Source organism: Hipposideros armiger, unplaced genomic scaffold (assembly GCF_001890085.2).
Source record: "Hipposideros armiger isolate ML-2016 unplaced genomic scaffold, ASM189008v1 scaffold_71, whole genome shotgun sequence".
In the NCBI taxonomy this organism is placed as follows: domain Eukaryota; kingdom Metazoa; phylum Chordata; class Mammalia; order Chiroptera; family Hipposideridae; genus Hipposideros; species Hipposideros armiger.
Window position 1 is genome coordinate 2,307,563 of NW_017731421.1, and position 25,296 is coordinate 2,332,858.

The window sequence follows — 25,296 nt, forward strand, 5'->3', positions numbered from 1 at the left end:
GATTCTGATAGAATTCTCCAATCCTATATTCAGCCCTGAACTCCCTCTTCCCTGCCCACACCCTTTTATAATTGCTTAAGTCACATAAGCCAGTGGCAATCCAAAATGGCAGGTATCCCATGACTGAGGCACTCACATGGGGGGGGTGCGGGGGAGGGGAGGGTGTGACACAGTAGGACTTGGTAAAGAAACCATCTCCCCATCACCCCTCAGGCAAACCCAGACATCCTATGGCTTCAGGTGCCCAAAGTTTAACATTATCTTCATTGTTGCATCCTTTTCAGCATTTCATTTTGATTTCTACGGACCTGCAGTATGAGACTTCCTTAAAGCAGCAGCCAAGTTTCCATGGTTGGGAAGGTTTGAACCTGTTAAGTGGACAGTGGAGGAGGAAGTCAGCCCCTTGACTGCCTGTTTGGGGTCCACTCCAGGAAGTAAATGGCCATTAATCCTACCTACTGTAAACCCCGAGGGAGAAGACGGTGGACACTGGAGTTTTAAAGTTCTTGTGAAGTGCTTAGTCTGAAAGTTTTCTTTCTCAAGACCTCAGGGACCAAGGGGGGCAGACTGTGTTAAAGAGCTAAAACGGGGTGTGTGTGTCTCTGTGTGGAGGGGTGGATGTATGAATGCATGTTCCTGTTTGAATGCATGTTGTGTGTTCCTGTGTTTATAAGACTCTGGGGCCAAGAGCTAGGCATGTATTTCTAATGAGGTACGTGAGAAACTCAAGTACAGATTTGAATTGGTGTTGTCAGTGGAGATCCCTTCAGCCCCTTCAGCTCTCTAGGGTTCTCCCCCGCCCTGCATATTGGATTTTATGTTTTATATTTACTGCTACTGTCCCCTGTATTTAATTAAAATTATTTTCTATCGATGTCAACCTTGTCTTTTTACTTGCAAAATTTCCTACTGAATAAAATAAGACAGGAATGAGGGAAGAGAATTTAGTGTCTTTAACATTGATGAAAACTGAGGTTGTGCAGGTTTCAAAGCTTGATCTCAAAGGGAAATTCTTTGCCTCTTAGATGTTTCCGGTGAGAAACAAGGTGATCACAGGAAACTCTGAAAATTGTATCACTTCTTTAAGTTTTAGGATGTTTTCCCTCCCAGATTAAATGAAATAACAGTGTCGCATACTAAACCTCGATAATTCATAGCTGACAACAATATTAATGGAATTAGAGCTCCTAATCAGTGGGGTGAATTGGGGCAGAAGAGGAGGAAAGGTAAACTGGTGTGGATGATGTAAGAAATGCATAGAAACCACAAACTTTGCTTTTGTGTTGCTTACAATCTAGTGAAGGAGTGGAAAAGAGCGGTTTATTGGAGTGCTAACCATGTGCCAAACCCTGTGTTGGTTCCTTCACAAGTGTCAGTCCATTTAGTTCTCATGACCACTCTATGAAGAATTATGATCCCATTTTATAGATGAGGAAACAAAGGTGAAGAGAGATTAGCCACACAAAGCTGGTAAACAGCAGAGGTAGAAATTGAATCCACACCTTTCTAATTCCAAAGTTGTTCTTTACACGAGATAGGACTAGAAACTGAAATCACATAAAGCTCACTTATTACTCAGAACAAGAGACACTGCATATAAAAGCATGATCATAGAGTACTTAGTCGCCAAGGAAGGCTAGACTGGGAAGGCCTGGCTATCCGTAGGGACTGAGATTTACTCATTTTGGAGCGCACATCTGGCCATAATAGGTGCCCCCACAAGTATTTGTTGGAATATATGATAAATTGCCATGTGTCATTCTTTGGGATGCTGTTTCCTGACAGTTTATTCAAGGGATATCCACAAATTCATTCTGAAACCTATTCCAAACGTTCAGTTGTGGTATTTACTTAAAACATGTTCATGTTTCTCAGCTGCAGACATCTTTTCTCCCCCTCACTGCTGGGGATGAAACTCCAAGCTGATTTATTCATTAGAGTAGCCGGACCCGACCCAGATTCCGTGGTTTTTTTAGTGCTGCAAAGCACTTCTAAAATGAAAGCTAACTAGATCACACGAAAAACGACTGGACTTAGCTACTTTAGCTTTAGCCTAGAAGAAAATGACTAGTAAATATTCATAAAGGTAAACACTAGAGGGCAGTCTAACTTAATTGAGAGAAAAGCGGTTGATACGACAAGTTTAGAGCCTCGGCGCTTGCCGTCGCCCATCCCGCCCCGGAGCCGACTGCGCCTGCGCGCTGAGTTCCGGAAGGTGATGCTTCAAGCAACCGGACAGCGCGGCAGCTGCTCTTCAAAGCGGAACCGGGAGTTGCTAACGTTGTCGCCGCCATGAGTCGCAACTACAACGATGAGCTGCAGTTCTTGGAAAAGATCGATAAAAACTGCTGGAGAATCAAGAAGGGCTTCGTGCCCAACATGCAGGTGAGGTGGGATAGGTAGCAGGACCCGGTGGCGGGGCCTTCGGGCCGGGGGACTGCAGCGCCATGCCGCCAACCCGGCCTCCTGCTAGTTTTTCCGCCCCCTCGCGAGCGCTGAGGCCTCGGTCGCCCCCATCAGAGTTCCTCCCACACCGCCCTCTGGGCTCGGGGACTGCCTAACCTCTGCCGGCCCCGTCTCCCCTCAAGAGAGGTCCCCATATCAAGGGACAGGCAAAGCGGAGCGTGTCTGGGGAATCCAAGTAAATAAGCTGGCGTTTGTAAACCGTTTTCGCACAGAGGTCTCATAAACGCACTGTAAGCTTCAGAGGCGTTCGTGGTCTGACCAGGTGACACAGCCAGTCTCCGGGGTCGACTTGCTGGGACAGGAACTCCATTCCTGAGCCATGCTGGTCATGGAAGTGACCTTTACGGACCTGATTTCGCGGAACCAACAAGTGTTTAGATTTCACTGCTCCGTGTTGGTTTATAATAAAAACTGGTTTGTTCCTTGCCACAGCCCAGAAAACTCACAGGGCACAGATTGTTTTTAATAATATTCACTTCGCAGAGGGACCACGAGGCACAGCCGGGGACAGTTTCCTTTACCCACGTAATACGACGTTCGACCAGGACTTGATGTCCAGTTCACGTTTTCCTCTGACAGGATGACGGATTCCTGACGGAGACTTGGGAGTCCAATCCCGGAGAGTTGGGAAGCCTGGGCTGCCTGTATCTCTCAGGCTTTATCGCCATTGGTGTCCTACTCTTCCAGGAAAGGAAAGAAATAAGGAATGCACGTGCGAGGTTTTGGTGCATATGTTATGAAGTGGCTTTTGAGATCCCTTAAAGGGCCGTGCACGTGCCCTGAAGGTTTGTGACCCTGGGCCTTGGTGTAAATTCTTGAGAGCCACTTCACCCTTTTATTCGTTATCAAAACTTGCTGAGGAAAGCACTTAGCTAGACACTGACGGGAGAAAAAGCCCATGGTCCTAAGGCTTCTTTTTGCTGGTTTCCACTTGGCCAGTTTCTGCATGTGTAATCTGGTTCCCTGAATGAAAAGCGAGAAAATAAAAATCACCATGCCATGATCATCATAAAGAGATAGTAATGCTCGCATTCTCTGCAGCATTTCTGCCTTAACTTTTGATGCACATGCTGCTGCTAATTCTAAGAGCAAGTCTGGTCTAACTATTTTGTACAACACTTGACAACCACCTATCCCTTGAGAATGGGGAGCTGACATCTTGATGTATTGCTCTTAAAAAGTTGGTGACCTCTATGCCAAGCTTAAGTCATGTTCCCATGCTCATAAGAACCCTGAATTTCACACTGATAATTATCCTGTCTCTTACGTAATCTCCGTTCCTTGCCTAAGATCCACATGCTGCACTAAAAATTCCTCTTTGCTTCCTAAAAACACTCCTCTCCCATCTTTATGTCATCTTTGTGTTCAGCTCCTAAATGTGCTGCTGTTCTAGTAATGTATCTTGTCTTTAAAGAACCAACTTGAGCAGTGAACTGAACGATACGTGAGCAACCTGTGACACTACCTAGAGCCACTTCCTCAGATGCCCCCATAGTCCTGTGTACTTCTATTATAGCACTTGCCTCGCTGCACTCTTCTTTGCTTGTCTGGGTCACAGCCTAGCCTGCAAGCTCCTCAGTCGACCTTGCATATTGTTTTGTGTCTCCCCTAGTGCCCAGTACAGTGCCTGACACAAAATCAGTAATTGTTTGGGGAATAAATAAATGTGACCCTTAGAAATTGTACTGTATACATTTTGTTTTTTTCCTTTTTGGTGGAAAGAAAAGTAGGTTTATTCAAAATGTGGGCATTCGGGAGGTTGGCGGACTCCTGTCCAAAACCATCTCCAGTTTCTAGCATGGCCTAAAGGTTTTCTGGATACATTTTCCATCAACTGGTATTGTTATTTAAGAAGTAGTAAGATGCAGAAGTCATCTTTCTGATTGAAGGAATTTACTTGTCCAGATGATTAACTATTAAATCTTTGGTTTTCCATTACTGGGCAGTTCTTTCATAGTATTTGATCTCTGATAAAAATGTCTGGGCTTTTGTTGTTACGTAATTGTACCTTTCATTGCCTTTTGTGTGCCTCTCTTGTCAAACTTCTTTGTCCCTTAAGATTATGTAGATTATAGAACTGAGTACATAGCTACATGTTAAATTTTTTTTTACTCGCTATTTACCTAAGTATAGATTTGTAAATCAGCACAGAACACAATAAAGTGTGATGTGCTATTGTCTTAAGCACAGAAAAAGCACACCAAGTCAGATGACTGCATTTTAAGTTTAGAATTTGAAATTTTGATTTATCTGGGTTTTTTTTTAAACCTATTGATATTTTAGATATTTGGGCATTAATCTTATCACATACCAAAAAATATTTTACCTGTTAAATTCTTAAATGTGGCTTTGACAGGAGAATAAACAACAATTTGTGAACATTTCAAAATACATTTTTAAGATAACAGTTGACCATTGAACAACACAGGTCTGAACTGCACAGTGCCACTTATACATGGATTTTTTTTTCAATAAATACTATAAATGTATTTTCCTTATGATTTTCTTAATAATATTTTTTTTCTCTAGCTTACTTGTAAGAATACAATATATAGTACATTTACTATATAAAATATGTGATAATTGTATTATCAGTAAGGCTTCAGGTCAACAGTTAAGGTATTAGCAGTTAAGTTTTGGGGGAATCAAAAGTTATACTCGGATTTTTTACTGTGGCGGGGTGGGGGTCAGTGCCTTTAACCCCTGTGTTGTTCAAGTGTCAACTATTTAGTTTTTGATACTAAGTTTTCTGCTTGTTTAAGGTAACGTGAAAGTATTTTATAAAGAGTAAAGCAAAATGAGTATCACGTGCAGCCTTTGTATTCTATCCAGTGCCTATACATCATGTACATGTGCTCAGACATAGTTTTTCTTTTCTTTGGTACCAGGTTGAAGGAGTTTTCTATGTGAATGATGCTCTGGAAAAATTAATGTTTGAAGAATTAAGGAATGCCTGTCGAGGTGGCGGTAAGTACATTAGAATTTTACGTGTGGCGGTATAAGCAGTGTCTTCCCCATGGCCTGAAAAGAAAATGGTAATTCAGATCATTATTATTTTAAAATATTGTCAAGAAATGACCAAGACTTGAAATGAGACCAAAAAGCTGTCACTTATTTGTGACTATTAGCCACCTGGCCTTGAAGAAACCATTTGGAGCTGGGTGGACCTGGTTGGTTTTGAGGCTAACCTTGGATAATAACAGTGACCTCATGTAATTCTTAGAGTAACTCTGAGAGGAAGATACTATCTCCATCTTAAAGATGTGTGAGTCAAAGTCTAGTGAGGTTAAGTCATTGTAATTTGTCCATGGTCACGTAACTTCTTGGTGACAGAGCCAGATTTCAGACCCAGGGATGCCTGCTTCTAAAGTCAGTTTTCTTAACCAGTACACTGATTAGCCTCACCGAACTTCAGTTATCTCATCTATAAAAGAATTTATTACACCTATCTTCAGGACCGCAGCAAGGTTTAGAGCTAAACATATAAAGTTTTACATCTCCCAGTACAACCTTTACAAGCAGCCTGCTTGTGGTTTGCACAGAATGCTGACAGCACGTTTGCAATTCGTCTGGTTGCTCTCACTGCCTCTGTGTGCACGAGTTGTGTCCTTAAAGAAGCGCCCTTCACACTTCCATCTCAAACATGCTTTTGTGCTTTGTATTAGTAGTTTTAACCACTTCTCTTCATGTCATGCAGTCTGGAACTGTGTGAATATGCTTACTAAAAAGCAAATGTGTCCTCGTTTCTAATACAGAATTTTTCTATCTTCAGGTGTTGGTGGCTTCCTGCCTGCCATGAAACAAATTGGCAATGTGGCAGCCCTGCCTGGGATTGTTCATGTGAGTCCATGTTCAGAGCTTTCATCATTTGTATTGACTCTTAGTCTGAAAGTTTGTTGAATGGATGACTGGCCAGGCCTAACTGATAGTGATGTCATGTAGTCAGTGACCTTCGAACATCTAGAAAGAACCGTGGGACTTAAAGAAATACTCGGGCCTGAATAACATCAGAGGTTCTGGTTGCCTTTGACCAGACTCTGTAAGCATTCGAGAACCTTTGAAGGAGCTTTTAGTGTGTTCTTGTTTCTTTGTCGTTGTACATCATTATTCCTGGATTAGTGACCACCCTTGTAGTTTTCACTGTGGCGCCATTCAAGAGGATGAGTGAAGAAGGAATGGAAAGAAGTTTAAGGGTTGGGACTGAGAGGAGGGAGAGGGGACAGTACAGCTGTTCTGGACGTGACCAAAAAAGAGGGTAGTGGCGATAGCAGGGATAAAATTGGATGGTACAAGTGGGCCCCCACTGCAGTCTAGCATTAAAATTCTACCATTAGAGGTAAATGTTAAAATGAATCTATTCTACAGATATTTTTTGAGGTCTTTATGCCAGTTACTATGCTGGGCACTTGGGGGAGAAATGAAAACACATGACTTACATATATGAGGAACTCACAAGTGTCTGGGTATCTCCTTGTACCCTCACCATTTCTGATCTGCATTCCTCCTGGGTCAGACCCTTTTCTAGGCCCCAGTGTAGAAAGTATACAGTATTCGTAACATCAAAGCCATTACATTTATCTGTGATTGCTTAAACACTAAGGACCTATATAAATCAGATATTGCTCTCCTTTTAACCTGACATGACCACGATTTGTCAGTGTCTATCTTTAAATGGCTTTAAAACGTAATAATACATTCAAGTTTGTATGTGGTCTCCATATTATGTTATAAAGAGGCTTTTCTGTTTTAGTTTTCCTTAGTTAATGGTCAGAATTTATAAGAAGCATTTTCCATCACTATATTAACTTTGTGATTAGGAGTTTTTACACCTAATTTTCACCAATAGAGAATAAATATTTTATGAAACTAGGATCTTGACTTGGGTAAGGCTTTAGCCCGCAGCCTATTTGAGAATCAGTGTCAGGTCCATCAGGCAACTGGAGTGCCAGGTTAAGCAAGCTGTATCTTATTTTCTAATTCTCTTTCAGCGATCTATTGGGCTTCCTGATGTCCATTCAGGTTATGGGTTTGCTATTGGGAATATGGCAGCCTTTGATATGAATGACCCTGAAGCGGTGGTGTCCCCAGGTAAGGTCACTGCACGTCTGCTGTCAGGTGTCTCGCTTCTCTCAATGTATCATAGCTTTTCTGAAATAGAGCATGGTTGCCTGTGTGTGCATCTCTCAGTCTCACTGTATCCTATCATTTCTTGCCTCTCATTACTGAGGGAATGAATTGTGACCACTCAGAAGCTATTAAAATACCAAGTAAAGCTTATATTTCTTGAGAATTATTTAGGCTTTTATTATATGCCAGGCATTATTCAGAATTGGCTACAAAACAAATTGAAACACTTCCCTGGCAAATTATTGTCTTCTTTATGTCCCAGTTACCTCTTGGGCCAATTGGAGCTAACAATGTTACATTACCAGGTAGCATTATTGTGAGGATTAAATGAGTTAAGCTGTGTACAACACTTAGAGCAGTGCTAGGCATGTAGGAAGTACTTTCATTGTTGTGATCATTCACGTCCAGTGACACACATCTTTTCATCTGTGGGGTGCTTTCGCTGAAACTATTTCACATCAGAAAGAATATCTTTGCTTTCAGGGCCTGATAAAAAAAAAAGTTCAGATTACATCTTGAGAGTTCTGCCTCTGGCGATCGTGAACAGGGTTCTTTCAGACTAGTCCGCTGCTGAGAATAACAAGAAAGGCTGAATGAAATTGTTTTTTAAAAATCTGTTTTTGAAAGCATAGGAAAGCTTAAGGCAGTAAGAACTTGTGAGGCTGCAATCCAGAGGAAAAGTGCAAATACATGTGCCTAACATATAGCACTGTTTTTCTCTTGAGGTGATGGCTGATTTCAATCGGTAAGGGTGTAGATGGTATGAACAATCCAGCTAACGCACTTGACACGTTGACCTCTAATATACGTACGTGGTTCTATGTATATGCGCATTACAGTGCATCCAAGAATTGTAGAGTACACGTTATTTTTCAAGTGCACACAGAACCTTTGCCAGAATTGACCGTGTGCAGAGCCAGAAAGCAGGTCTCAAATTTCAAAGCATTGAAATCATAGAGCTGTAGCTCTCAAAATTTTTGGACTCAAGACCGCTTTACACCCTTAAAAATTTTTGAGGGTTGATTCCAAAGGCTTTTATCAATGTTTACCTTACTAGACATTAAAACAGACATTTTTAAAAACAATAAACAAATACATGTTTCATTATCCACCAGAGCAAACGTGTTATCACATGTCATGTGGCATTTGGAAAAAGTTCACTGTACACTTAAGAGAATAAGTTTAAAAGGCTAATAAGGTCTTAGCATCATTATACATTTAGTCCTATAGCCTGAAACAGGATCGTTGGGCCACACGTAAGAGCAACTGATACAGAGGATGTTATCCTACCACAATGGAATTAGGTTAGAAATCGTTAACTCTAAAAAATCTTCATATATTTATAAATTAAGCAGTATGCATTTAAATAACCCCGGGGTCAAGAAAATGATAATGAAAACACAAAATAATTTAAAATTAATAAAAATACGCCTAAGAATAGCGGGTTACTGTTAATGCCATACTTGGATAGAAATGTATATAGTCTTAAATGCACAAATTAGAAAAGAAGAAAGGTTGAAATACAAATGACCTAAGCATCCATCTCAAAAAATTAGAAAAGGAATAACAAATTAAAAACCCACAAAAGGTAGAAAGGTGGAAATAATTAAGAGCAAAATTAATGAATCTAAACACAAAAGAAAGGGTCAACAAAGCCAAAAGGTGATCTTGAAAAAAACTAATAGAATTCATAAACCCCCAATAAGAGTGACTGAGAAAAAAAGAGAAGCACATAATTCACATTTTAATCTCTGTCTGGATGTTCCTTGTTGTTCATTACTGCCTCCCTGGCCCACAAAGTACCTTCAGTATGTCTGCTAGTCGAAATTGTGTTGGTGTCATCAGACTTTACCCCCAGAGAACTACTTTGTTGGCTGTAGTAAAACAGTTATCTTTAAAACAATGGCTGTCTAGTCAACTAATGGTGGGGGACCACAGGTAACAATGCCCGACCACCTGGTTTTGCTCATATTTGACTTTTCTCTATTTTGTAGGTGGTGTCGGATTTGACATCAACTGTGGTGTCCGCTTGTTAAGAACCAATTTAGATGAAGGTGATGTGCAGCCCGTGAAGGAGCAACTTGCCCAGGCTATGTTTGACCACATTCCTGTTGGGGTGGGATCCAAAGGTGTCATCCCGATGAATGCCAAGTAAGAGCACAAGCTTCCAGGAAACGGAGGGAGAGAAATCATAAGACCCTCATATTCATTTCCAATGGCAGACGCTTAGGAGATGGAGATGGTATAGTCACTTCTCAGGAAGTGATAATGAATTGGTTTTTTAAGCATGAGGTCCAGCCCACTTTGGAAAGCATATCTGGAACATATAAATAAATTCGAATCATCTTTACAAACATTTTTGATAGGATTTGTCCTAATAAATAATATTTGAAATGGGCTATAGCGGGGAGGGAACAGTGAATGTTGTGATCTCTCCTGGCAGTGTTTTGGAAGAGGGCTGGGCCTTAGATAAAGATCAGAGAGCTTATTCCTTCCCGGAGTTTAATGTGTGTGTACCTCAGCCTCAAAACACAGGTGCAAATAAAGCCACATAGTACTTCTGTGAGGTAGGAGTAGAGCTTAACATTGAACCTGTATCGCCTGAGGACGTTTAGATAGCTTTATTATCTGACTATAATTTTTTATAAGTTATTAATGAAGGTGGGTAAGTGTGGTAAAGTTAATGGTAGATAGTGATATCTGATTACGGTTATAAATTTTCTTTGGTGGCTTAGTCACCAACTTAACAGAATTCAGGATAGAGAGGCAAATTGAATGTAAATAAGATTGAAAAATACAAGGCACTGTATAAATGTCAAGAACTATAATCATCTCTAATGTGGCATTTACTGTTTTATATTGCAATTATTTATGTAACTGCTCTTCTCAAAAAACAAGAGTTGCTGAAAGCATAAACTTTGTACCTGGCACAACACCTGGTACACAGGCGATAGTCAGTGAGTGAGGTTTCCTCTGCTCTTTGAGATGTGGTCATCCTTGGGTTTTGATCTGCCTTGGTGTGAAATAGCTAGCCTCTTATTACTCGCTCAGGGACTTGGAGGAGGCGTTGGAGATGGGCGTGGACTGGTCCCTGAGAGAAGGCTATGCCTGGGCTGAAGACAAGGAGCACTGTGAGGAGTACGGAAGGATGCTGCAAGCTGACCCCAATAAGGTCTCCGCAAGGGCCAAAAAAAGAGGCCTTCCTCAGGTAAGCACCACTCTAAGGGGCAGTGTGTTCATTTCCTTCGCATTTTGTTTTGGGGGAGGAGGAAGTCTGTCTTCTATGTAGTAAATGTATCTGCAGGTTTTTTCACAGTGTAGCAAAACAAACATAAATTTTTTTGTTTATGCTTCGTTATTACTCTTAAAAAGCTATCAGGAGCTTGCAGATGTTCATAAGATAAAACAAGATACCATGAATTAGAAGTGGATGGGAGGAAAATGGGATATGATTATAAGGCTTAAAACGTATGCCAAAATTGCATATTTACATACTTTGACAGTCTAAGATTAGGCTGAGAGTTTCCCGGTGTCTAAGGTAAAAAGGGATACTTTGTCAGTTCCTGGTGTCCATGAGATAAGAATATACCAACTGTTTGAAATTTACAGCTGAGTTTGATGGCTTTGCCATTAAATCACTGTGACCTTGGGCAAGTCTCTTTTACCTATTCTGGTCTCGTGTTCTCATCTGAAAAGTGGGGTAGTTAAAGGTAGGCAACCCCAAAAGACTCTTGGAGCACTGCCATTCTCTGGTTCCCTAAAACATTTATTAGCTCCAGTTAAGATATATTCTTTCAATGATGGATAATAGTAGGTGTCAGTGAACTCATAGATGTTTTTAAAATCATTTGAACCTGGGCCTTGTGTAAGAGTCAGCATTCACCCGAGATCATCCCAAAATTTGACCCTTCTCCCAGTGATGTTAAAATGCCCTATGAGCCATTTAATGGTCTGAGTTTTGATTTATGAAGCGTTTAATAAATACCGTGGGTGCCAAAAAAAGGTACACATTTTAAGAGATATTATCTATGTATTACTTTTCGAAGTTGAATTGAATTACAGTATCAATGTGTAGTATGGCGTTTGCTCAGAAGATGGCGTTAATCTAGCGTCATTCATTGTATTACAATTTTAATACAGTTCTTTCCTTTCTTAAAATGTGTATACGTTTTTTTGGCACCCTCTGTATATATACCTCAAGCAAGTAATGATACAATAAACTTCAAGAGCTGCTCTCCATTATTTAGGTATTGCGGAATATTGCTTTAAATAAATGAAGCATTTCTAAAGCTTAGAAAATTTTCTGTTACAGGAAACACTGTTCATGTGGTTATTTCTTTGTTGTCATTGGTTGTTTTTTACCTACTTGCTTTTTAAATGGATTTTGTTTTTAACCGGAATAGAAGCTATTTTATCAGACATTGTTACATTTGCAGCTGGGGACCCTGGGAGCAGGTAACCACTATGCAGAAATCCAGGTTGTGGATGAGATTTTCAATGAGTACGCTGCTAAGAAAATGGGCATCGACCATAAAGGACAGGTGTGTGTGATGATCCACAGCGGAAGCAGAGGCCTGGGCCACCAGGTAGCCACAGGTAAATTCTGGACCTAATGTTTGGCTTGGTGCTAACGTGTACATGGGGAACCATATAGAGATTTAAGAGAGAACGCTCTGGAACTATACCGTGTAGGTTTTTAACACTGGTTCTTGTAACTAGCAGGGTGACTTTGAACAAATTAACTTAACTGGGCCTTAACTTCCTCGTCTGAACAAAATGGGAAGAATAATTCCATAGGGTGTTGTCATAGCTTAAATGAAATAGTATTTGTAAAGTACTTACATCAGTGCCTGACGCTTAGTAAGTACTCAATAAATATGGTCTCCAGTTATTTTGATTACTCTTACAGAGTAATCTGTTACTATCTGACCAAGAAAGACCTGAAATTGTAGTTTATATTGTAGACATTAATTTAGGGAATACGTATTCTATAGCTGTACTGCAAGGTTAGGCGTGGTGGTGGATTCAGTGATGCCATAGGCAAGGACTCTGCCCTCGCATTTTCTCATGAAAGAGATGTGATGTTCATTAAAAACAAAAAGTAGGGCCGCCGAGCAGCGCGTTGGTTAATACTTTGTATGCGGGCATTTTCCCGCCAAATCGCGTCATAACAAAGAGGTCTCTATACCTGAGTTAACTCCCGCGCTTTGGTATCACATCGTTTGTGGGAAACGAGTAAACTCGTCATAGCGCTTTAACTCAGGTATAGACACCTCTTTGTTACAATGTGATTTGGCAGGAAAATGCCCGCTTACAAAGTGGTATAAAAAGCACTATGACGAGTTTACTCGTTTCCCACAAACAATGTGTTAAGAGCTGGCTTGGGACGCCAGCTCTGAGCAGCAGGGCCCCGGTTCGGATCCCACGTGAGGGCAGTGACGCTGCACCCTTTACAGCTAAGATGGTGAACAACAGCTTGACCTGAAGCTGGGCTGCCTGAGTCACTGGTGACAGCGTAGGCTGCAGCGAGCTACCATGAGTGGCTGGCAGCCAGCATGAGTGGCTGGCAGACAGCGTGAGCTGCCAAGAGCAGCTGTGAGCGGCCCTCCAGAGGCCGGTGACTGATCTGCCTCGCCCGGGAAGAGCGCAATGATGGTGCCAACTTGGGCCAGTGAAGCAACGTCCTCCACAGCTAGACTGAAGAACAAAAACAGCAACTTGTCTGTTCCCCTCCTACTATTCCCCAATAAAATATTTTAAAAAAAAGAAAAAGGAAAGACAAGATAGTGATTGATAAGATACAGAAGACACTAAATGAAGTGGTTAGGAAAAAGATTTCAGGATGTCAGAGATGGCTTCATGGATACATGTTTGCAATTTGGACAGTCCTTCACAAAGGACGTTCATGACCAAAAGACAGCATGAACAAAAGCAGGAAATAGTGGGAAGATCACTTTGGATGATTTGTAGGATGTGTGAAAGGATTTATGAATACATGAAAAGTTACAGAGACATATGGAAATTATTATGAACTTTAAGTTGCATATTATAATTCACCCTGTATGTACATTTCATCCTATGGGAATTGAATCATTTGTGCCAGCCTGACTCATTAGAATATTTCGTCTAGCAAATATATGGAGCATTAACTAGTATTTGTGAACTTTCTGCTGAGTACTTCTCTCTACTTGGTCTTGGATTTGATTTTCCTACAGGTCTAGCAGCTTGTATCCAGCTCTTTTACCCTCTCACGGGAAAATTATTTTTAAAAACCGTGGTAATAATAAAATGTATTTTACTACTATTCTTCCTCGTTCACATGCCGGGAAAGGTGTAACAAAACCATGCTGTGGCTGTGTGTGTACACACCTTCTTTCCCTTACAAGTTCCTAGACAGCAGGTGATGTCTTTGTAGACCACATAGCTGTGTCACACAGCTCTGACTGAGAAGATTCTCGAGAAATGTATCCTGACCAACCAAATAAATGAGCTCAGAAACACTTTAAAGGGAAAGTTATATTTTACTTGTTTTTTTATCGAATGAGTTTGAATATAGCCTACCTTTCTGCAGGAAATCTGAATCATAAAGGGGAAGCTTACTGGTTTGGACTTGTTGCTGTCTTGTTCCAGATGCCCTGGTTGCTATGGAAAAGGCCATGAAGAGAGACAAGATTATAGTCAACGACCGTCAGTTGGCCTGCGCGCGAATTGCCTCTCCCGAGGGTCAGGACTACCTGAAGGGCATGGCGGCAGCTGGGAACTATGCCTGGGTCAACCGCTCTTCCATGACCTTCTTAACCCGTCAGGTATGGCTGAAGCTGCTCTGAGTTATTCATGGTGAAGTTCAGTGTTTTGAAACAGTGTCATCAAGTCAAAGCTGTAGAACTTGGTGTCAGAAGTTTATGTAATGAATATTCAGAATATTGGCAGTGTCCAAGCCTTTGGTGTCTCCATAAACTAGGTAGCAGACTGTCAGACGTGGGGAAGGAGGGAAGGAGAGAAACCAGAGTGATTCCCAGAATTCTCCTTGAGCGGAGCGCGTAGAAGAGCCTTCCGCGGAGATTCAGAAGGCTGGGAAGAGTCGGTTTTGAAGGGTGGAGCAAGAGGAGCCAGGCAGCTTTTCAACCCTTGTTGGAATTCATGGAATGGAATTTCCCTGTGGTCTAAAAGCTAGTTTTTGTCCTTTACGTGAAGATAAATAATACTATTTTTGAACTCTTAAATCCCTCCGTCCCTTCGGTAACAGACTAGCTGAAATCAGGAAGATAAGCTCTGAAGAGCTCGTTCTGGCTGGTTTAAACTTAAACTTCTTCTCTCAGGCTTTTGCCAAGGTCTTCAACACAACCCCTGATGACCTGGACCTCCACGTGATCTATGATGTTTCTCACAATATCGCCAAAGTGGAACAGCATGTGGTGGACGGAAAGGAGCGGACGCTGCTAGTCCACCGGAAGGGGTCCACCCGCGCTTTCCCCCCTCACCACCCCCTCATTGCTGTTGATTACCAGGCATGTACTCAGCCACTTGTGGTTTTAAGCAGTGGGGGCAGGATTCACATAGTCCTAAATATGGATGGATTTAAACAGGAAAGCAGCAATTGTGAAAAAGAAATAATCTGTCCTCCCTGAGAACAGTGACTTCCAGTCTTCAAAAGCAGTGATTCTCCCCATCTTCTGTGCTTGCGGCGTGCTGTCGACAAAGGGCTGCGTGGAGAACACGTTGCTCCATGAGGAGGATTTCAGATTATCTTTTCAAGGCCTTCGAATGATTGGAAGACAGGGTTAAGATTAAACTCAGTCTGTTCCATTCCTCTTTTCCTTTTGGTGTCCAGCTGCGATAGTTAGAAAGACCCTTAACCTGCTCCCATTTCATGGGTGAGGAAACTGAAGCCTGGAGAGGGCAGGCGCCTCACTCAGGATGGCGCTTCCTAATAAGTTCCTACACTTGAATTTTGATTTGTTCTTACCTTCAGCCTGCCTTGTGCTGCTTTTCCTGGTCCTCACATTTTCATTCCCTTCCTCTTCCCTCCTCTCAGTTATCAGAGAAGCACAATAATCTCTTAATACAGCTGTAAGAGCAAAGCATTTAGAGGCTCAGGATTCTCCCACAGTCCTCCAGGGCAAGAGGAAATTTAAACCCCAGGGCTCAAAAAACTCGTGCTTTTCTAAATTTTAACATGTTTGATTTGTGTGCATCCTCAGCTCACTGGACAACCAGTGCTCATTGGTGGCACCATGGGAACCTGCAGTTACGTTCTTACTGGCACCGACCAGGGCATGACCGAGACCTTTGGAACCACCTGTCATGGAGCGGTAAGGAACACAGACACTGACTCAGAAACGCTCCCCTCAGTTTAGCCATGGTTTTGCATTTTGACAGGTAAATGTGCGTGATTGAGCACTAACAAAAAGTTGAGGTTTGGGTCTGTCTTGTCTTCTACCTGAATTTATTCCCCTGATATATACAGTCTGGTGAACCAACTAAGGTCATCGAGTATCTCTACCTCAGTGTGGTCATTGTCGGGGCCAGGGACTGTTTCTCATCTGTGCAGGTCCACAAAATCCACACTGAGGAATTGTCACACAAGCAAAACTGATATAACTTTAACTGATGCAAATTTACATCTCAGCTTATGTCAACAATTCGCCAGACCTAGTCATTTGCGTAACTTGCTCCTTACTGGGTGAGTCCACTCAAGATTTGGGGAATATGCTTTGATCCCTTCTCATTTTCAGCTGCCTCCCAACTACGAATTTTAGCCCAGCGATCAAAACCAGTGTGACATCACACACACACACACACACACACACACACACACACACACACACACACACACACACACACACACACACACACACACACACACACACTAGCAGTCTGGGGGCATTTTTGATTGTCACAGTGGGGGAAGGGAGTTTTGCTACTGGCATCTAGAGGGTAGAGGTCAGGGATGCAGCCAAATGTCCTACACTGTGCAGGACAGTCCCCTCAGCAAAGAATTATCTGGTCCAACTGTCAGTAGTGCTGAGAAACATTTAAATCACAAACAGTACAAACTGTGTGATGATAGACATACTGTTTACAATTTAAAATTCATATATTTATATTGAATTGATAACTATTAGTAATTAGAAATACAAAACTCAACCTTTAAATAATAAATGCTTTCTATAGATGGAAATTTGTTTTCTAAAAGGATATGATGAGGCTCATAACAAAAGCCACATAATAATAAGGTTGATAAAATAGAAACAGATTGTCTTTTGACTCCTTTTTTAGTTTAAATAGAGGTCAAGGAAAAGGCATATAATCCTAAAGATTTAAATAATTGCTAGGGTTTGAATATAAACTGTAGCTCAGAATTTGTAAAGTGAAGTTCATTCCTCTCCCAATCTAGGGCCGTGCATTGTCCCGAGCAAAATCGCGACGTAATTTAGATTTCCAGGATGTCTTAGACAAATTGGCAGATATGGGGATTGCAATCCGTGTTGCCTCACCCAAACTGGTTATGGAAGAGGTAAGCGAAATTTTCATCAATGCTCAGTATAAAACTGTTTGATTTATGCCAATGCACAGAGAAAAGTGAAGTTGAATGCTTTTAAAGTTACCCTTTTAAGTAGAGTTTTACACTGTTAAACCTCCCTGCAGGCTCCTGAGTCCTATAAGAACGTGACCGATGTGGTGAACACCTGCCATGATGCTGGAATCAGCAAGAAGGCCATTAAACTGAGACCGATTGCCGTTATCAAAGGATAGAACCCTGACTGTGGCCACCAGACACCCACCACTGCCCCTCACCGAGGTGGACGTGGAACGGCAGTGCGCTTCACACATCAGACTTAAGAAACCTGACAGGTTCCGGAGTGTGCGGCTGTACCTGCCCAGATGGCTGACAGGGAGGCTGCTGCTGCAGGAGCCGGAGCTGTGACATTACCTCCTGGGAGGAGTCACATTGCCCCCCTGTGGAAAGGGATGCGTGTGCTTCCTCCCTGGTTCCTCACAGATCCTTAGGAAAATCTACTAGGGGGTGGGGCTAGGTCAAGAAACTGCCTTACTCAGTCCTGCGAGCCTTGAATCATCAGAAGCGACTTCTCATTCCAAGCTCTCTTTACATCCCGAGAGGCGTCATGAAGAACATTCTGTTAAATGCAGAGGTTTTGGCACGTTTCCTTTCTGCCCTCCTTTTGTCACTTTGTCCATTCATCCACCATCTGTCTATCTCTTTTCCCTGCACTGAGCAAAACCCTAAATACCACTCTTGCTTGGAGAGTACCCATGGGGTCATACCAGGATATGAGACGAATGGATGATGGGACACACTGAGGAGAGAGTATGTGTGGAAATATAGGAATAGGGACCCAAAAGAGAAAATAATTGTTCATAGGCTTGCTTCCTTTCTCATTCTAAATTTAAGGCAGAGTTTCGACTTATCTGCAAATGGTATCATCAGCTAGTATCTGTCATTAATTAAGCCTCATCTGACAAACTTTTGTTGAATAATCACTTGCACAGCAGCAGCAGAGAAGCCTCACATAATACTCAATATCTTGACAAGGGTGATTGCATTATTATAAAAGCAGTAAATGACCACATCTGTGATGTTAATGATTGCTCTGTGTTGACAGGTTGACTGGTCTTGCGCCACCTACTTAGATTTCATGTTATGTACATGTTAAAGTTATAGGTTACTAAGGCTCTGGTTGAGTCCAAATAGCCAGTACAATAGAAAAATCGAATAAAGTTGCAATACATTGTTTATATTTTGTGCTTAATTATAGTTTAAGACCATTAGTATTTGTACTTGAGTCACTTTGGACAGTGCTGCTGTTTTCTGCTTTTCTCCCAGGGTGCTTTCATAGATTTACCCTAAAAAATACTCTCCTAAAACTTATCCCTCAACCGAAAATAAAAACCCCCATGGGAGTATCTTCCATAATTGATACTCTTTGGAAGGCTGGGGGAAAGCAACTGCCTCTGAAAAATGTGATATGAAATAACATAGCATATCTTCACTCTGAGCACTAGTAACTTAAAATATTTTTGATGGTAGAGTTTGAAAGTTATCAGTAAGCAAGTTAAGAATCTTAACACAATAATTGTAGGTTATTTATGCCTTCAGATTGGATCAGTAACTTGTGCACAAGTGACTTGAGGGTACAAGTTCCCAGGAGACGCTGGAGGGCACTGAAAGATGAGAAACAGGCTTCTGTCAGGTGCCAGATTCTCAGGAGATGAGGCAACGGAGTGTGGTGTAGACTCCCTCCAGCGGGACTTGCTTAATGACATGTGATTCAGAACTAATTCAAAGAAAGGGCCCCTCCCAACACTAACAGATGTCAATGCAAAAAATGCTGCAGATCAATTTTATTATTAACAGATGCCTTATTCTTCAGGGAGATGAGAGAGGAGCAGGTGAGAAGGAGAATTAAAGAGAAGAATAGTTCATACAGTGGTGTTTCTGCTTTATAAACGTTTATGTAGCATTTCCAGGGAAGTCGGCCCAATTAATGACCATAGAAAGTAAAGGTTAATATTTTAAGTTCCTTGTTCTAAAGATGTTATTTTCCCATTTGAGGCCAAAAGCCACTTTAAAAGAAATGCTCACGTGAAGCTGAAGTAACCAGCTGTTTTTATTGCCCGGAGTAAAAATACCCCAATGCACATGCGCACAGCTAGGAACGCCCTTGATGAGGCACTGTGGTTCTTTCAGGCACAAAGATGGGTGCGCATCTTGGTCCCTTTTTAAGGCCTCTGAAGTGAGTCGGTTTATAATTTTCTCAATAGCACTGACATTCCCACACTGATGATGGCTGTATGATTCCTGTTAGCAGCATATGTTTAGGAAAACCAATTTATGAGACGTAAAATATGAACACTAATTTTCTATTTTGTGACTATTTCTAGAGCAAGAAGGAAGTGAAGATTTCAATACTGAATAAAACCTTGCAGATCTAAAGACACTCCCACCTTGATCTTTATATGATAACCTTTGAAAACTTGAGCACGAGATAACATGTTTTCTAGCTTTTCCTGTTTTTTTCTGCTCAAGATTTCAACTTCATGTTCATTGTCAAGTTTTCCTCCTGTTTCTGAAAGTGATGCTTGTCAGCATCGTCTATATTGCAGAAACATTTACAGCTCTGTGCCCAGTATCTGCAGACCTCACATGGCTCATTCTGTCCTTATTTCTTCTTATCTCCTTATTCTTTTTGCATCTGCTCCAATGCTCGACTATGTGAGATTTTCATGTTTAGAGAGCCTGATTTGTGTCCATGTCAATCAGCTGAGTATCAAGATGATGTTATTATCAATCAGGCAAACTTGGAGTATGCCAAGTCGTTCTGCTAAATTCTGACCTTGAAAGTTCTTACTCTGAAACACCAGAGATCCAAGAAGGTAACATTATAAAGGAGGCGTGTTACAGAGAAGCGAGTGGTGATTTAAGGTGTACTTTGCAGAGAGGTTGTAAATGAACAAAGGACCAAGCACTAGGTGATCGCAGTTAACATGACCAAAGGTGCAACACCTCACGTCTTGTGGTGTGAGGCAGAGAGGGACACAGCCCCATCTCTTGACGGATGTTCCTGTCTAGAATGCATGGCCTGAGTCTGGTCCTTAGCAAACATTAGATGTCCCCGAGTTTAGGGTCCTCCTACAGGATGATGAAGGCCTGTACACTCAAAACTGCAAGAAATGAAGAGCCAGGGATAGACTGACAAGCTATTTCAGAGTCTGAAAAAGACATGTCAACTAAAGACAATGTATATTCCTGAACAGGATCTTGGGCCAAAAAGGAAACCTGACATTGTTGGTACAGTTGGTGACATTTGAATAGAATCTACAAATGGGTCAACAGTGATGTGCCAAGGTTGATTTGATGGAGGTTATGCAAGGTAGTGTCCTTATGTGATATTGTGATTATATAATAAGAAATATTTGGTCTCCATTCTGTTTCTGGCACAGAGTTCCTAAAACCTTTGGAATTTCCTAAGGGGTAATAGGGATAAAGGTGTCTTGTTCATAACAATCCCCTTTCAACTACACCAGAGTTTATGTTAATGAGGTGACTTTTGGAAAGCCCCCAAGGATGGGGGCTGGTTGCCAGGAGAACCAACCCTGTAATTAGAGGATTGGAACTTTCAGCCCCACCCCCAACCTCCAGGAAAGGGAGGGGGTAGGGGTGGAGAAGAAGGGGCTGGAAATTGATTTCAGTCACCAATGACCAATGATTTAATCAATCATGCCTTTGTAATGAAGCCTCCATAAAAACCAAAAGGACGGAGTTCGGAAAGTTTCTGTTCTGATAAACAAGAATGCAACCCCGTGCCCAGAGGGTGGCACATCCCAAATCAGGGACAGAAGCTCCTGTGTTTATGACCCTTCCAGACCAACTTCTATGTATCTCTTCATCTGGCTGTTCATTTATATCCATTAATAGCCTTAGTAATAAACCAGTGATCTATTAAGTAAACTGCTTTTCTGAGTTCTGTGATCCGCTCTAGCAAATTAATCAAGCCCAAAGAAGGGGTCATGGGAACCTCTGATTTATAGCCAGTCGGTCAAAAGCACAGGTAACAACCTGGACTTGGATTGTCGTCTGAAGTCCTGTGGGTCTGAGCCCTTAGCCTGTGGGGTCTGAGGCTATCTCCAAGTGGATAGTGTCAGAATTGAGTTAAATTGTAGCACACCTAGTCAGTGTCCACTAAGAATTGGAGAATTGCTTGGTGGTGTTGGAAAAAACACAAATCAGACCTTGTTTGGGACAACATACTGGAGTGCTGAAAGATTCAGAAAACAACTAACAATAATTAGTTCTTAGTTACTCAGACTGGGCAAAAGAACAAATGTGGTAAAATATAAACAATCGGAGATTATGGGTGAATGGGGGTATGGGAGTTCTCTATTCTGTCCTGGCTACTTTAATGTAAGTTTGAGATCACTTAAAAATAGATTTATAAATGGGTAATTAAAAAAAGAATGACACCTGACAAAGTATTTATGGGAGGTCATTTGCCAACACAGCGATAACACTTTCGCCTAATCTGATTGCTTCTGCAATGTGGCTTTGCAACCTCTCCCTTCTGGGGATAGCTCTGTTTTCCTTCTCCATCTGCACTGGCCTTGTGACTTGCTTTGACCAAAAGGATGCAGACCTGTGACTCCTGAGCCTTTGGCAGCCTCCGTTCTTGCCCCCTCTTCCTGCTCTGAGATCATGAGGCCTCCTTGAGGATAAAGAACCACATGGAGAGAGGCCATCTTAGACACCTTAGGAATTGCTTAGAGGCCAGCCATTCCAATTCTTTCTCAATTTTGAGAAATAATAAATCTCTGTTATTAGAAGTCTTCAAGTGGCTCATTACACATGAGAAAACCTAGCATGTTACTATTTCCATCTTTATACTTAAGAATTTAATCAACATCAACTGACTTTACATTGAATAGAATTCTTCTTCAGACTAACTAGACTAGTATTGCTCTGCAAAGCTATCCCTATTGTCTATTAGAGACTTGATGGATTAATAGTGATGATAGCACCTTCTAGTTTACAGAGATCTTATGTAGCCTCATGTCACCTTTACCATAAGCCTGTGAGATGGAATAGGCATTACTAGCCTTAATTTTACAGAAATAGGTTCAGAGAAGTCATATCATTCTCCCAAGGAAACACAGCCAATAAAATAAGTGCTGAAGTCAAGACCAGAATGCAGGTCCTTCCTACTTTGTCAAGGTACAGCTGAAGACGTGGGTCTTCTGTGGGAAACACTTTGCTCTCCCTTCTGACATCAAAATTATATCAGGAAATGTTCTAATGTTCTGAATCAACTTTGGTTGCTGTGAATGTGAATGGGGGTTAAGTGGGATCCCCTAGACAGCCAGGACCCCAAATGCACTTGACTTGTCCCTCATTTTTTTTTTTTACATGGATATTGAGCTGTAAGCATGGCAACCGTGGGTCTCAACCAATGTCGCCTCGCAGCTGCCGACTCAAATGCTCCTGCGCACTGATCCTTTGAAGTCATAAGGAAGTGTCTTGGAATGCTGAGACCCGAGGGAACAATCTCGGTAAAACTTCCTTATCCGGTGGTCTCGGAATGCTGAGGCCATCTCGGGGATCATACGCATGTGTGAAAGCACAACTCTGCTTGATCACAATGAGTCTCAGTGAAGCAGCTGCCAGTCTAATCAATCAATTAACTGGGTATAGATATTCAGATTGACTTTGTGACAGTTGTAAATAAAAGTTGTTCGCCCGCCAGTATCAGGGCTCGCTCTCTCTGTCTGCAGAGACTCTACTTTTGACTCGTGATTTCTTATCCCTTCGCCGCCCCTCCTCAAGCCCCCCAGCCCTTGTCACACGGGACGTGATAAACCAAGAGCTTACGTGGGGGTGGGAAGGGGGGCTTCATGTTGGTCTTCAAATATGCTTTTATGATTGAAAGTTATCTAGTCATTTGAATCTGCACAGGGCTGCTTTATAACAGTGAAAGAAGAGATGTTGGTTGAAAGTAAGGGGGAAAATAATTGAATTACAAAAATCCTGGCTTCTCAGCCATTAACACAACCTGAAACATTATATATGTATGCTTGTTTACTGACTCTCTTCCTAAGCTCTATGTAGGCAATCATTAAATATCTGCTGATTGATGACTATATGGATGAACGGATGGATGAAGACCAACCAGTTTGTTCCCACTTCTCTGTATAAGTTACTTCATTCACCTCTCTGAGCTTCAGTTTCCTCATCTTTAAAATAGAAATGATATATAATACATATCTCCTAGGAATATCATGAAAATCAGATGAGAATAATGCATGTAAGGGCCAGCCTGCCTTCGAGTAGACCCTCAGGAGATGTTGGCTGGTGGAGAATTTCTGTCATTAGAGGTGTTTTAAGAGAGAACAGATACGCTTTTCACCTTCAGGGTTTAGTCTTTCATTTCACTAAAACCCCTAGGGTTGAATCAGGTCATTTCCCGAGGCCGTCTCTAGTCCTAGGACTCTGAGGTAGAATTCCTTCTTCAGAGACTTCTCCCCTGTCAGGGAAATGAGAAATGTCTTCAGGAGTGGCCCCCTCAAGGCTTGCTCTGTAGGTAAAAACCAGTTTGGAGAGTTTTGTCGTCTGGATGCACCTCCTTCTGCAGCCTCTGCGGTTTCATGTCGGCCATGGTTAATGGCAGTGAGTAACCCAACATGAAAAGGCTGCTGACAGGTTTTCACCAAAGGACGCAGCTAAATAGCTACGAAAGGATTAAAAACGAATCTCACCACCCAGACAGCCTGCAAAGTCAAACAACTCAACGATAATAAAGAGCTGGAAATGGTCCTGTGGTTTCATGGACTAATAAAGAAAATAGAAAGCAACTTGAGGCCGTGTGCTCTCTCCCAGCAGCCTGTCTGCCCGACATGAGAATGAAAGGGTTGGCAATGGCTGATAGAGAAGGGTCCTCGAGAGTGCTCACCGAGGGGGAGAGTCTGCCTTTTCAGAGGTCACGCTGCAGAGAAGGATTCCATCATTTGGGCCACATTTTCATCAAAAGTCTCATTGCCAGAGTGACAAGTGGACTTGGTATCCATTTTTAGAGATGACAATGATAATTTTGGGAACTTTGAAGAAAACCTTTGTCTAGACAAGAAACAGAAAGCTTTTGAAATGCACCATCTGACACCTTGGTTGGCTGGTTGGCTTGGTTATAGCTGAATAACACTGACTCATCCCCCGAAATGCTTTCTCAGCCTCGTGGGACTTCGCTCTCACATTCAATATAAGGCTCATAGCACCTAGAGTTAAGAGAATGACAGTTAAGCTCAACTGTCCAGGGTTGACGTTGTGCTGTCAACAGATCGAAAACTACTGGCAAAGGAACAGACCGGATCTAGATGACTGAAGGAAGGACATCTCAATTCCACTCCCCTCCAAACCCTGTTCTGTTTTCCTAGGTTATTTTATTCTCCTTCCCCTATCCCCAGAAATTCCACAAAGGGAAGAAAATAAGGGATTTTTTTTTCTGTCCAGCCCTTGAGCCTTACTTTGTATTTGTTTGTTACTCCATTGAAGTTTTTCTACATGAGAAGAGTATTTTATTTTTTTTAGCCACAGACAAAAGGAAATTCATAAATTATTGAGCATCTATTATTTGCGGCCAGACTCTTGGGCAAGGTATTTTGCATATATTATCAGTATCTCATATAATAAACACGGTAGAACTTTCCAGAGTTACCATAGTCACAGAACTATAAAATATGAAATAAATAAGAATGCAATTTAAAATTTTGTGTCATCACAGAGGAGCTATGTGCCAGCTTCTTAACCAAGTCATTAAAAACTGTTAACTCAATGCTTTTGAAACCAGACATTACTTAAGGAACAACACTAAACCTACATTGTCACACTTTTCATACAATCCTCATTTCCATCGCAGCTACCTGCAAATGGCAGACCCTGCTCCGTCTTCTTCATGACTTAAACACCTACTTGTGTATTAAGCTGAACCCGTTACCTTCCGACCCCCTGCCCTCCCAGTTCTTTAATCTCTCCAGTTCCTAGGACCTTCACCTCCACTTGACTTCAGACTCCTTGAAGCCTTGTCACCTATGAGTCTCTGAATCAACTAGGACATTAGCCTCTAAGATCTCAGGCTTAGGACTATCTTCGATGAACCATCTTTTCCTCCAGTCAGCTTCCTTGTACATCATCCCACCTCT

General features: G+C 41.8%; 2 protein-coding genes across 2 annotated transcripts in view; both read left to right on the top strand.

Annotated features, from left to right (window-relative positions):
- The window catches only part of BPIFC (BPI fold containing family C), a 37,014-nt gene extending 36,177 nt beyond the window's left edge, over nt 1-837 (top strand). The window contains exon 16 of the mRNA XM_019642585.1: nt 285-837. Within this exon, the coding sequence (XP_019498130.1) occupies nt 285-407 (123 nt within the window). The 3' untranslated portion in view covers nt 408-837. The remainder of the gene's footprint in view (nt 1-284) is intronic.
- Nucleotides 838-2,163: 1,326 nt separating this feature from the next.
- RTCB (RNA 2',3'-cyclic phosphate and 5'-OH ligase) lies at nt 2,164-18,353 on the top strand. Its single transcript, XM_019642625.1, has 12 exons — nt 2,164-2,385; nt 5,355-5,433; nt 6,239-6,306; nt 7,455-7,554; nt 9,588-9,744; nt 10,645-10,801; nt 12,030-12,189; nt 14,224-14,399; nt 14,913-15,101; nt 15,795-15,905; nt 16,991-17,110; nt 17,242-18,353. The coding sequence occupies exons 1-12, from the start codon at nt 2,293-2,295 to the stop codon at nt 17,347-17,349; spliced, it is 1,518 nt and encodes a 505-aa protein (XP_019498170.1). The 5' UTR covers nt 2,164-2,292; the 3' UTR covers nt 17,350-18,353.
- The last annotated feature ends 6,943 nt before the right edge of the window (nt 18,354-25,296 follow it).